This window comes from Chaetodon trifascialis, chromosome 14, assembly GCF_039877785.1.
Source record: "Chaetodon trifascialis isolate fChaTrf1 chromosome 14, fChaTrf1.hap1, whole genome shotgun sequence".
Classification (NCBI taxonomy): domain Eukaryota; kingdom Metazoa; phylum Chordata; class Actinopteri; order Chaetodontiformes; family Chaetodontidae; genus Chaetodon; species Chaetodon trifascialis.
The window spans coordinates 6,098,969-6,113,529 of NC_092069.1; the positions used below are offsets into that span (position 1 = coordinate 6,098,969).

At 42.1% G+C, this 14,561-nt stretch overlaps 1 protein-coding gene across 1 annotated transcript in view; it reads right to left on the bottom strand.

Moving 5' to 3' along the window:
- Window positions 1-477: 477 nt before the first annotated feature.
- The window catches only part of bach2a (BTB and CNC homology 1, basic leucine zipper transcription factor 2a), a 45,210-nt gene continuing 31,126 nt past the window's right edge, over window positions 478-14,561 (bottom strand). Inside the window, exons 3-5 of the mRNA XM_070979177.1 lie at window positions 11,977-13,401; window positions 4,649-4,855; window positions 478-3,553 (exon numbers count right to left, since the gene is read on the bottom strand). Coding sequence (XP_070835278.1) covers window positions 3,113-3,553; window positions 4,649-4,855; window positions 11,977-13,401 — 2,073 coding nt within the window. The 3' untranslated portion in view covers window positions 478-3,112. The remainder of the gene's footprint in view (window positions 3,554-4,648; window positions 4,856-11,976; window positions 13,402-14,561) is intronic.

The following is a 14,561-nucleotide window of genomic DNA, read 5'->3' on the forward strand; positions in this document are numbered from 1 at the left end:
TTTTTTGTGAAATTGTCAACAATGAAAGAAAAAATACAACCATAAACAAATCAATTCTAAGAAAGGGTAGTGACCTACATTTTACATCTATGCAATTTCCTCTACACCCGACCCCAACCCCCAACAACAAGAGTCCAAATAAATAAATGAACAAGTTCACATTAAGGAATTACAGTCTGTGAAAACCAGCTGAGGAGTGTTCTTCAGTGTACTCTGAGCATTTAGTACATTCTAATGAGATTATCATTGGCTAACAGGTCCTGTGGTGATGTCATGAGAAGGATCAGCGCTCTTTCTTTTTGTTCTTATTTCTTAGCTTCGCTAACATGGTCAGGCTGCCATTAAAGGATTCACACGGTTTGAATTTAAGAATTCCCATATTCCACTTCGTTCAAAGCTTATCATTTTACATTCACAAAACCACATTAGGAAACAGCAGCCCTTTCTTTGAAGAGTTAACCAATTTCTGACAATCAAGTGCAATGAAATATTGCCAGTTCCAAATCCTAGGCTGACCTTCCCGTGCTAAACGTGACTTCACCCCAACCCTGGTGGACAAAAGAAGCCCAAACACATCCAGTATTCCAATGCCATGGACGTGCTGCGCTGTGAGGCTGACGGTGCAGCAGCAGAGTGTCGGGCAGCAGCACTCACCCCTGCCACGTGCCTCACCATCGACTTTTCTACAGCAGATGAATTTGGCATCTCCCTCAATCAATAACGCGCCAGTGTGTTTGTTTGGAGCTTTGAACTTCATACCCTACACTATTAGGGATACTGATTTGTAAGTAGAAATTGATCATTTTGCTTCATGTTTGAACAAATTCACATACGATGTGTGAATTTGAACATGTAGGTGTCTGACACCAACATACTGTACCAAATACATTTAGCAGGGATATTTGTATTATGTACAATACAAGAACAGTGCAGTTAAATACATGATTACCATAAGTACAAACACTAAATTCTTACTACTTATAAGACAATAAATAAATGTGTGAAAAAGAGCACTTACAGTATGATTTGTTTCAGCTGTGGTTTAAAAACGGTCACACCAGTGTGTTCATCAATTTAACATAGATCACAACCATCCATTTTCCAAAGAATGACAGTGTTTCAAATTTTTAAGATTTTTTTTCTTTCTTTCTTCTTTTTTCTACCTTCCAGGAAACTATTGGTTTCCTTTCATTTCACTCTATAACAACACATAATATCTAAACCAGCCTGGAGAGCTGTGCAGGTACGGAATCCATCATATGGGCAATAGAGCTGTTGTTATTTTTGATAGTCATTTCATTCATTCACCATTTTAGTTTGTTGTGTAGACTTTTCAAGTCAACTTTTTGGAACAATTCCCAGAAACACCTTATTTAACAGGTGCTGTAATTCCTATATAATGAATATAGGATCAAAAATCTGAAATAAAAATAGAACTTCAGAGGAAGTGTCCTGGCGATCATCATGTCATTTGGTACTAACTACACAGAAATGGAGAATGTGTTCTAAGACAAAGCATCCAGTCAGTCAGTCACTGGAATACTTAAAACAGAATAAGGAAATTATGGAATAGTAGCATAGCTGAGTTTTTAATCTCCAGAGTTTATTTTCCAGAGGACAGGCCTGCTCAAATGGCAATAACTGAATAGAGATCAGTTTTAATGAATGTAATTTAGAGCTATACAGATGGGCAAAGATTAAAAAAAAAAGATTATGTTACCAATTCATTGAAATTAAAAGAATGTATACCAACTGTCTCCATTTTGCCTACAATTAATATCTTTCCTGAACCCTAACCTTGTTAGGGCATAACTGGGAAACTAGGAACCTGTATAATAAAGCATCACCCAGTTTGACCACCAGCAGAAATGACGTCATGATCGAGCTCAAGCAGCTTTCAGCCAACTGTCCTGCATGTTGATTTTCATACTGGGCACATCTTAATCAAGTCAAATGAGGGATATGACAGCATTCTTTGGAAAATGGTCGGCGGAAATATAAACTGACACTGGTGTGGTCCTTTAAGTGATTAGCTTGGGACTTGCTTTAAGTGCCAGTGTCACAATGCGCTTGCGCCGCTTCCTGGAGGAGCTGGGCAGTGCTTCAACTTTGTAATGTAGTTCTGTCTCATAGTGCAGAGAAATGAAAAAAGGGAGAAGAGAAATGTGTAGAAATGTCCTTCTGAGTACGAGAGAAAGTAAAAGTGAAGCTTGACAAAAGCAACTTTGCATAATGAGAGTTCATTTGAGCATTTCATCTAATGTGAAATTTAAAAAATACACCTTTGGTAACATTTTACTTTGAAGTCCTGTGTCACTCAACAATTACTAGACCGCTAAAAGTGTCATAAAAAGGTAGGCTGTTTGATGCTGCATCATCCAGTGAATTCTTTAAAGGATCAGTTCAACGTTTTGGGAAATATATATATTTGTTTTCCTTCTTGGAGTGAGGTGAGAAGATGGATATCGACCTCATGTCTGTGTGTTCAGCACAGCGCAGGATGTGGTTAGCCAAGCTTGGCTAAAACAATGAGTGTCATCAACAGACCGGAGTAAGGCTCGCTGTTTCCCGCTTCTTCCAGTCTTTATGCTAAGCTAGGCTAACTTCGCCCTGTACTTAACACGCAGACATGAGGTTGACGACCATCTGCACGTCTCACTCTGTTGAACTCCTGCCTTCGCGAAGTGACGGATGCTGAAAAGTAAAACCGATGTGGAGGTCAAAGGTGAATAATATAAACCAACTGTATGCACTGAAGTAATTATCCAGATTTGACAGGACAGTAAAGTAAAGTGTATGTACATGTTAACAGGGACATTACTGAACATTCTGAGGAATTCCTGAGTTTAACCTCCCGTGACGCAAGAGAGAGGGAGGGAAGCTGACAGGAAGAGAAAGTCAGGATGAGACAGAGAAGGAAAGAAAGAAGAGAGAAAGAGAGAGAAAGCTGCCAGTGCTTCTGTTTTATCACCAGTCCAAAAATACCTGTGGAACAGTATTGCTGATAAGACAACACTTGTGTCATCGATTACAAAAAAGAAAAAAATACTTCAAATATCAAGGTATAGACAAGTATGAGCGTGTCATAGACCGAACGGTTCGCCTCCAGACTCTAAGTACAGGCCTGTCTCCTCTGTTCCTCCGTTGTGCATTTCTCAGTCATTTCCTGACAGAAATCCACTGTTACAGTGGGGCTACATACTTCCTCAGTGGATCCAAGCACCAGTGGGCACTCCAGGTTCTCCTGCTCCAGACCTGACACCTCCACCGCTGGCTGCCTGTCCTCTGGTCCCCCCTGACTGGGACCCACATCGGACAGATATGCAGCGTCGCTCTGCTGCGACACGGGCGACCTGGGCTGGGACGAGCCCTCGTCAGAAGAAGGCGATGGCGGGTTGGACGTGAGGTCGATGCTGGCGGAGACGGGAGGTGGCTGGCTGCCCTGCACCTCCCTGCACACTTGCTGGGAGAGAAAGGAGAGGTTCTGCCACAGCTCAGACATACAAACCTTCAGCTGGTTGCGCTCGCTCAGCAGCTTCTCCTTCTCGCACACCTGAGTTCATAAGACACATCATGGTCAGGTCAGCTTTGCAATACTCTGAGACTCTCATCACCATAAAAACTAGAGTTACTGCCTCCACCGACCAATCAAGGTGCAGTTTATATCCGTGTGTGTCCAGACTCATAATATCTGTAGTGAAGACTTTGAACACTAGAGTGATGTTGATGTAAAGCCTCAAAACAGGAAGTTGGGTTGATAGCCCCATCATGTGACTCTGACACTGTTTGTTTCGCCTCCCAACAGTCAGTGTCAAACAAAGCATTCCTGATAACTGTAATCAGCTGTGGTTTGTGATGACGATTCCAGATTCTGAACATTTAGGTCTTATTTTCAAGGTGTCGCTTCTCTCAGATATAATAACACTGTACTTAACACGTTTAGTTGCTTTGTTCTAAAAATATGAGGCGACAAAGTCCAGAAACACAAGCCATTGATTACAGTTAAGTCCCAATATCAAAACCAATTTTTTATTTAGAGGTCAGACTGACTGCACATGAAATATCTGTAACAACACCTCTTTTCACAAGAAAACTCAACTACAGTAAGTACAGCAGGTCAGAGAGACAGGTCTGTAAACTTTGATGGAAATTTTCAACAGACAGTTTGGACATCGCTTAACTGTCCAACATTGTTTGTCTTAACTGAGAGACATGAAAATAAGACCCAAGATATTAGAAACTGTAATCCTTTAGCCCTTATTTTGTCAGCCACCCCAGAACACCACCAGAAGTTGCACTTCCTGCTGGTCAACAGGTGACAAACATGTAAATATCAGTGGGAAACTCCATAATATTTCACTGCAACACAGTGATGGGGAAGTGGAATGGGGAGCAGCAATCAGTTAAAGCTGAACGATGGGACTGAGGGGCTGCAGTTCTCCAGTATGGCAGCCAGGGGGTGTGTTACACCACCTAAACGCACGCCATTAACCACCAACATTAAAGTCCTGCACAACATACTGTTGTGTGTGTGTGTGTGTGTGTGTGTGTGTGTGTGTGTGTGTGTGTGTGTGTGTGTGTGTGTGTGTGTGTGTGTGTGTGTGTGCGCTTATCCACTGTACGATAGGTTTTTGTCATGTGATCGTACCAGTTTGCGGATCTCGCTCTCCAGGTTCTGGATGCAGTCCAGCTTCCGCTTGCGACAGCGCTGGGCAGCGATGCGGTTTTTGCTGCGGCGGCGGATGTCGTGGATGAACTCCAGCTGCTCTGAGGTCAGCTTGTGCATCTTGACAAGGATCTGGAAGTCATTGCGTGGCAGGTTGGTGATCTGGTCCACAGGGAATGGCAGCTTTACCTAAAAGGACCACAGGGTTTGGGATGATTCGGTCAAACTGCTGATTCAAATGTCAAGAATGAACTTTCATGGTAGAGAAAAATAAAAACAAGCATACAAACTCTATAGGTTCAGTTGCTAATTTAAGCCACCTTAAGTTAATATTCAATTAAAACATCAAAACACCTTTGCTACCCTGGGTTTTGCCTGCCAGGCTTCATACAGGCGATTCAATGGATCTGTCCCAGTACACACACTTGCAGCCTTGAGCACTTTACTGCATGTTCATGCTCCACCAGGTAGTTTGTCCCCGCTGGAAATGGCAAGCACACATTAAACTTGACCTATACTTGATGTGACACACAAATGCTGCGGCAAAGCCGTGTTCAGGGCTCAATGCATCGCACATTTCAATGTGGTCTGCGGCTCAACACAAGTCCAGTTGTGGGAATGAATGCAACTTTAAGCTTAAAGACCAGCAGTCATCAACAGACAGGCACTGGTGCGAGGCATGAGGCGTCCACATAAACGATGTGTGTCACTGTGAGCTCTGATGATCTCCCACATGCTCAAAGTCTAAATATTCATTGGGCACTGTGGCCGTTACTGGAAACACATCACATAAGTGGACATTTGACTACATGCAAATATTGCAGGTGTGGGTAATGGGATGGACCCTATGATTGGTGGAGCTTACTGCCCCATAAGCTGCTTGTTCTTTGTTAAATAACTCTTTTAGTCTGTATTTTGACTCACAGTTGACAATATGTAATTACAGCTGAATACCAATGAAAGACATGAGGACAGCGCTCTTTGTAATCAAGAAGCAAGATACAACATGATCTATCTAATTTAAAGTAAATTAACGGATCAATAAAACGTCTACAAAGTATTTCTAAGAAACACATATTTTATGATGAACCATTTTTAAAGCCCAAGAACTATTTCCATCATAATGTCAGAATGTGTTAGACTTTTGGAAATGTATTCACTATAAATGCAGATAATGGATATAAGCAGCAAATTTCTTGTGCAAAATTAATATTTTTTTTATGTTTTTACATATTCTTTTTCTTCTGTTACATATTTCCTACTGTGCAATAGTAAACACTGTATTTCATTATCCATATCTTACCATGTGCAGTTCAAATACTCAAGGCGATATTATTTTTATTCTCTTTTTGCATATAATGTACATATAGAAAAATATATTTGATTTTTATTTTGTGTCCTTTTTATTGTGCTTTTGTTCTTGTATTCTTGCTGTCTGTAGCATCTTATTTTCCGTGTGGAATCAATCACATTACATGGAGCGCAGTGTGATGTCAAATCCACTAGGTGTCAGTGTTAAGTTGCGTGCTGACCCCAGCAGCTCGAGCACAAAGAGAGCACAGGATGAGCTCTTTGTTTCCACCGGCAGCGAATTTTGATCCCAATTGTGCAAAATTTTAAATATATATAAACACTTTCTTACTTACTATTTCTTTCTTAGCTGATTGAATTACTGTCTGTTTGATGGATTAGGTATTATTTACATTTTTAACACATTTTCCTATGGAAGCATTTATTTACATCTTAATTTTATATGTATCCATTCATGTTGTCATTCACTCTAACTCACTAATTTGTGTAAAGCTTTTGTTTATCAGTGCATTCATTTATCTCTATGGCTCTGCCTGCTATGTGGCCAGTCATTTATTCACTTGTTTGTTTGAATCCTGTAGCTGTGGCCGTCTAAAGCAGCAGTCTTTCTTTTTAAATACTGCTCATCTATCCCGTTAAAGTGTTGACGAGTGACGGCCACTTCTGCTCCGTTTGCTGCGTGTTTCAGGGCAGTAATGTATCTAATGCTTCAGAAGAGTCTGCTACAGCAGCCCGTGTTGTTTTCCTCGTCCAGCAGTGTTCAGCGCAGCGCTTCCAGTCTACGATGATGACATCATTCACTGCTCTGACAACAGAGGAAAGGGAAAAGCGAGGCGAGCGTGTGGGTCTCTGTGTGTATGCTGTGTTTAGGTGCTGCCTGTCCTTTACACTATAGACATCTATATTTAGCTCCACGACTCTCAGCAGTCACATAATAAGGTTGGAATGACAAAGTGTGCAATGGATGGTCATAAATCCCCTCACCAATCCCCCTCCCTCTCTCTCTCTCTCTCTCTCTCTCTCTCTGTTCTGATTTCCATTTCTGACACTGTACATATCCTTTGAGATACACTTGCACTTAGTCACAGTCACAAAAAATAGTTTAAAGCATTCATATCAAGTCAAACAAATAATTGCACTGAATGTAAAACCACTGTCTGATCAGACAGTACGCACAGACCTACAGAGGAGGATCGGGGCTGCATGATGTAACCGCATTTGAATTCTGAGATCAATCTACGAGTGCTTTTATGCACTGGTATCCAGGCTATGATCAGGTTTCTGGAGACTTTGGTTATCTGTTGCACATGGAAACATCATGCTAACTGGAGAGCTGTGGTTTTGGGTTCTGAGCATCCTTTGCTGCAGGCAGATGGTCAGAAACCTGTACACTGTTATGGTCATGTATGGGGATATGAATAACCAGGATGTTCATGCTCTATGTAAACGCCATATCAGATCCTGAATACAGTGATATCAGTGTGCATAAAGCTGACACTGTGTATTAGCCATGTGGATGAAAAGGGGAGAAAAGAAAAAAGAATGAACAGGAGATTTGAGAGCTTCAGAATAACTCATTATTTTGGGATATATTCAATATCTTGTGTTTATTTGCTTTGAAGGCTTATACCACTCTCATGTCTGCTTGTCCAGCATGGAGTATGGAACGTGGTTATCCTAGCTTAGCATAAAGACTGGACGCAGGGTGAACCAATTAGCCTGACTCTGTCCAAAGTTAAAAAAAACTACACCAACAAACACCTCTAAAGCTCACTCATTAGCATGTTATATCTCATTTCTGGCTAGCTGCTTACACTCCTCGTGCTAATCTGGACTCCAGGTCTGTACTTAACAACCAGACACAAGATTAATATCCATCTTACTCTCACTCTCACAGAGAGAGCAAATAAGTGCTTTTCCCAAAATGTTGAGCTCCTTCCAGCACAGTTATATCTACCAGCTGATGTGCAGCCTAATCAATGTCAAATGAAGCAGGATCATGTTTTAAGTCTGACATTCTGGTCTCGCAAAGATACTGCAGGTTCAAACTTTATGCTGCCTGTCTATACAGCAGTAGCTTTTATTCAGATTTTCAGATGAAAGCATGTGAAAAAAACACCTCCCCACCAATGAACTATGTGGAAAATGTGAGTCACATTTCCTACAGAACCCCAGTACAAAATACTGCATCCACATGATCCTGACAAGAAACACAAAGCACGCAGCGGGACCTGTAGAAACACAGACGTCGCTTTACATGTCAGTCTGTCATGTTGGAAATATAGCAAACCTTGCACTGCAGCCAGCATCTCAGGCTTTTCAGAAATATGTAGGTAGATTTTAGTACTGTCAGTCATAAATGAATGTACAGTTTTCTGTTAACCTGTCAGTGTTTTTTTAATATAGTGATCTACTGACATGGGCCCTGGTCTTAGTCGTATTTTTATCTGATTATTCAATTAAATAATCAGTAGTAGTAGTACTTGATTAAGAAAATATTCAAGAATCGCGCCCCTAAAATAAATACTAATCTTGTAAATACTTACCACTACTAAATCAAGACTTAAGTAAGGAGGAAAAAAGCAAAACGGCAGAATGCAAAGAGTGTGTGTGTGTGTGTGTGTGTGTGTGTGTGTGTGTGTGTGTGTGTGTGTGTGTGTGTGTGTGTGTGTGTGTGTGGGTGGGTGTGTGGGTGGGGGCTTGGTGGGCTGGCCTAATTGGGGAGGGCAGATCTGGGGTCAAGAGTAGCAGATGGTGGAGGGGACGTGGACAGGACACCTTCCACCTGCCTACAGGGCAACCTAGGGTGTGTGTGTCCACTCTGTATGGGTGAGACAACTGGGTCAGGCAAAGAAGTGGGACACACACACACACATGCACGCACGCACACAGTACATCAAATGAACAGTGATAGCTTTCAGACTGACAGCACCACAATTGTTAGATGCCTTTATAAATATGCTCAGTTGCCAGTTTATTAGGTACATCTAGCTAAAATGAATACCACAGTCCTGCAGCTAATCCTTCCTTCATGAAGGTTATACTGCTCAGTGTTCAGTGAAGGTAGGATTTATTGCAGGAATTGTTCTCTGTGAGCCATGAATGTCACAATTTCATGGCACTACATCTATTCATTTTTGAGATGTTTCAGCCTGCACCACAGGAGGAGAGCCATCAACACAGAGCCATGCTGCTGCTGTGACTGTAAATCCATTTTCTGTTTAGGGACCCAATGTACGCTGAAATTAGTAACAAATATGTTCCCAAATCTGATTAATCACACATCTACTTCCTCTATAACTGAGTCCCATGTATTTTAGGATAATAGGAAAATTGTATAGCATTAGCCTGAAAATTCATCATTAACCCAAACTCATGATCACATGAGGATTTTAACGTCTGTTTCTACCTCGCTTCTCTTTTTTATGTTGGCATACACAGTCAACAGTCATTCTAATGCTCAACCAGCCTCCATGTCTGTTTGTCTTTGCTTTGTTGTAATCCAACTCACTCGTTAATCAAGACATTACATAACGAGGAGGCAGGATGACTTCAGTCAGTGTCGTGAACACCCGAAACTTTTAGGATATGATCACACATCAGTGTGAATATCCACAGCAGATGGAGCATTTGTAAGATGTTAGAAAAGCACAAATGGCTGATAGTGAGTCTACAAATAGTTCTACGCAGTAGACATTTAGAATTGAAATAAGCAGAGCAGGTCTGTAGGTATGACCCCTGCAAAACAGTTCTCCAAGTCTCTGTTCCCATAGGTCTATTCAGAATCGCTCAGCACCTTATAATAGATTTACATCCGCAACACATTTTCACTGACTCATCCACAGGCCAGAGGCCACGAGCACTCAAATCTAATAAAGCTAATATCCTCTCTATGTACGCGTGTGTGTGCACATGTGTGTGTGAGTGAGAGAGAGAGAGATTCATCTCACATCTCATCAGATATTGCATGTACTTAGGCATCACCATGGCAACCATACAGCTCTTTTAAATCCAAGGAGTACGTGTTGGAAGTGTTTGTGTCACTTCTCATGAGAACACAGTCTAAAAATAGCCCCTGCTGAAAATCACACCTAGAAAGAGCTGAAAAATCATTGATAAATGCTATTAACAGGTTCTAGGTTAAGAGAGAGGCCAGTTAATGCGCAGATACTGTGGTAATATAACATACTGGTGAATTGCAAACCTTGTCATTTATACGTTGTACAGCGAAGTCTGAGAATGGGAAAATAATTGTTAAAAAAAGCATAATTAACATGCAGTATGCATGTGTAGTTAATTACAAAGAAGAACACTAATCAGATGTTATCAGTTCAAATCAAGAACGCTGTCACTGTGATTACTAACAGGCTTATGGCAGCATCCGTGCACGTCTTAGCCAGACGTGCCATTTATTATTCTCAGAATAGAATGGGCTACACAGACACGTCATCAACTGACAAATGAGTAGTACTCTACACAGTATAGTAATATTTAGAATAGTACCTGGAGTACTTTTTGAAAAAAGTACAGCTTGTTAAGCAGTGTCAATTTGCTGTTTGTACAGTTTGTGCATATGAATGCATAGAGGAGTGCTTCAGGGATGCACTGTGAACCATGTTGATGCGACACTCAGCATATTCAGAGTCTACAGCCGTAGCACCTCTGTGGGGCAACAGCACTTTAAACCAAATGATAACATCAGCGTGCTAACATGCTCATAATCACAATGCTAACATGCTGATGTTAATTAGGTGTGATGTTAATCATATTCACCATCTTATCATGTTAAATGCTGTGTGTTTTGCTAGCCAAGTTTCTTCATGGCTACAGGTAAACAGAATATATTGTTGCCAATAATGTAGTCAATGAGTTCACCAAATATTTTCTGTCACTGACATCTAGGCATTTAGACATATTCCAAAACTAAGGGCGATCTCATGAAGCTAATTTCCAGCCAAACAAAACAAGACGTATTAGAAATGTCCTATAATTAACTAACAGATGACAGTGTGGTTTGCAAATATAAAATGCACTTAAGAAACATACATATAATTCTGCAAACACACATTTCAAATACATCATGCCTCAGAAACAGAAAGTGCAGAAACATATCCGACAAAGACCCCAAACACATTTGTGACTTTTGGCACAGTCTTTCTGTTCTATCTAAGGCAACCTATGCGGCTGTAAAATGAAGCCCATCGCAGGAACTGCCAAAAACTGCATTTCCTCAAGTGGCCACTTGAGGCTCTCTCCAAAAGCCAGTCAATCTACTGAGACCATGGCTTGAAAGTTATGCATAACTGTAGGCTTGGGCAACTTTGAGTGACAGCTAGCTGCTCGGTTTCAGCTTCCAGGCTTCGTTTGCTCCACCTCGACGGATTAGCCAGGAGTCAGGCCCTGCCAAGACAGCAACAGCCGGAGTCGCTGTCACTGAGCGTCACACTGGCTCTTCAGAGACCTATGGGTGACGTCACTGAAAGGTTTGTGCCAAAAGCCACATATTTTTTTGTCTTTGTATGACATTCTTTTTTAAGGCATGTTGTTTTTGTTTGTGTGTCTTTTGTAATTGCAAACCACACAGTGTCTGTAAGTTTGTTCTGTATGTTAAATGTTATTGTGATCAAAATTATGTGACAGAAAAATGAATAGGCTAATGCTCATTATCATTAAAAACATAAAATACTAAGAAATGTAAATAAATTTACACAAGATTTTAGCAGGTAACAGATAAACATTTCAATGGTTTTATCACTGATGTAAAACCAGAAACAAACACATGCACAGGCATGTTTGTTGCTCCCTGCTTGTGATCTCATTCCACTTGCTCTCAGACAGATTAACAATGATGTTTTGTTTTTTTCTAAATGACTCACCATGGAAAAAGATTCAACTGTCAGTGTCTGGACTTGGTAAGTCTTAAGAGTGTTACAATTTACCTTGATGCAAACACAAAGGAGAATCCTGGGTAAGAAAGCATAATAAAGGACCATACCCACCTCAGGGGCAGAGGCTCTGGAGATGCCACTTTCACTGTCTCCCTCTGAGAAAGAGCCTGATTCGTCGCTGGAGTTGCCCCCACTGGCACCGAATCCCCGTTCACTTTTGATCTTGGTGCAACCCTGAGAGAAGACCACCTCTCTGCTGTGGGGGTTCCTCTGCTCCACTACCCCAGCCAGGCAGTGAGACAGTCTAGAGGTGGAGCCTGAGTGCGGGGACGAGGAGAAGTCAAACTGTGGAAGGCTGGAAGGTGAGCTACCACTGCCTGTGTCCTCTGGGTAAGAGAATGAGGAACGAGAGCTGGAAGTCTGGGTTCTGGGCTCAGAGGGAGGAGGGGAGTGGCCTGATGTATTGATGGGAATAGGGCAGCTGCTGGTGAGGCATGACCGACCAGGAGAAGGAGCTTCTACCTGCATCAGGGTTGAGACTTTTTCTCTGAACTTCTCATCCATGTAAGAATGGGCCAACATTTGACGCTCGCCAGCTGCTGAAGAGAAAATGACGCTGCATCTGTCCAGCTCCCCCTCTTGTTTAGAGGAGGCGGCTTTGGACGCTGGCCTTTCCATGCTCTTGCCAATGCCAGTCAGCGCTGCTGGTATTACATCTGCAATGCCAGTCTTGAGGTCCACTTGACCCAGAGATTCCCGCTTATGCCTCTGCCTGTCTTTGACCAGCTCCCTGTAGTGGTTGAGGGACAGTCTGTTGGTGAGTAGCTGCTGGATGGTGGTGCTGGGCACGCCACTGAGGTCCAGGCCACCTCTCTGGAGGTAGGAGCGCAGGCAGGAAGAGGGTGAACCTCTGCTCGGAGAATGCTCAGCTGCTACTGGAACCCCTTCTACCTCTAGCTCCATCTCCAGTACCTCTTCAGTACACAATTCTGGGTTGCAACCACTCCTTTCCTCTCCTTCATCCTCAAACACAAATTGTTCCTCTTTGATCCTGGAGGGTGTAAGAAGAGTTTGGGGAGCAGCACTGCTGTCTGCGAGCTGTGAGCTCACAGGGCTGACTGAGGTACGGTTGGCCAAAATGACATCATCACTGCCATGATGGTTTTCTCCATTGTGCTTGTTGTCACAGATCTGGTACTGATATTTCCTGTATTTAGGACATTGAGAAAGGTCAGCGGGAAGTGATGCAGTGCTTGCTACATGCTGCCTTGTCTCTGAAGAATCATCCAAAGATATTGCCTCAGAAAAGACTGTGTCCTCGGCTGTGATGTCATCGTCATAGTCCACCTTGCTATTACTGGCATGTTGGTCGTCATTCTGCAGCTGGGCTTGAAGGAACCGGAAGCAAGAGTCTTCCAAATTGTGAACACCCAAGAAGTCAGCACACAGGATGACCTCACGGATGTTTTCCCGACTTAAAACCAGCTTAGCTGTGTAGGCAAACTGGAGTAGTGGAGCAAAACCCTTAGCTGTCACCTGTAGAGAGGAGCAGAGAAGAAATCTCAAGAAGTGACAGATGAAAGAACGGTTTTCCTGTTCAAATGAGTAAATGTTGCATCAAAAACAATCCTGAGGAGCAGCAGCTCCAAACAAAGACATCAGCAATGATAATATCTGACATGCATGAAGTCAAAAACATTATGCAGGCCAAACTCTTCCTTTGCAATTTATTGTTTCTTATACAGATCTGAGCAGCACTGCCAAAATTGTAAGCACTGCGAGACGTCTACCTAACAGCCTCCAACTTCTCCAGGGAAATCAAGTCCAGGGTGTGTCTGGGGGCCCTTCTACTTTAAGAAACTATTTTTAAGCTTCAAGTCTTTTGTCGTTGCTAATACAGACCAGGGGGAATCATTGAGGGGGGTGAAATGACCTCCAGTCTATACTGACGGTTCACATGGTAAATTTAGTACAACCCCGTTTCCAAAAAAGTTGGGACACTGCGTTAAATGTAAATAGAACGAGAGCGTGACGATTTACAAAATGTCATTGTTTTTGAAAATTATATCCACATTTGGAATTTGATGCCAGCAACACAAAAATGAATTCAAATTCATTTTGAAAGTGGAATGTTTTCCCATTCTTGCTCGATGTACGATTTCAGCTGCACAACAGTTCGGGGTCTGCTTTGTTGTATTTTGTGTTCTGGAATGCACCAAAAATTTTCAATGGGTACAGACCCCTGCTGTTGGAATACGGGCAGAATGTGGTTTGGCAGGGTCTTACCGAAACAAGCCAACTGGTGGTATGTAGGCTGTATAGCTACTGAGGCACACAGACAAATCTCCACCCACATTTGCAGATCTCTGCCATGGCAGAAGTGTAGCAAAGGTCACATGTAAAACGTCGAGAGGCCTGTCTGAGTTGTAACTGATGACTTGTCCAGCTTTTCCAGCTTTTGGAGCAAAACTCATTCAGCCATTAATATCCATGAACACATGCATTTAGAGATTCTTTAACACATTGACACATCTTATTATGCACACACATGGTTGCACAACTCTCAGCTCACATTTGTAAACAGTGTTGGGCCAATAATGGCCCCATAGACTTCAACAAAAAGGTGGTAAGCTGCCAATGGATGAAACGGAATTTTACCCCACAAGCAACAAATCCACTTTTTTCACAGTCAGTGT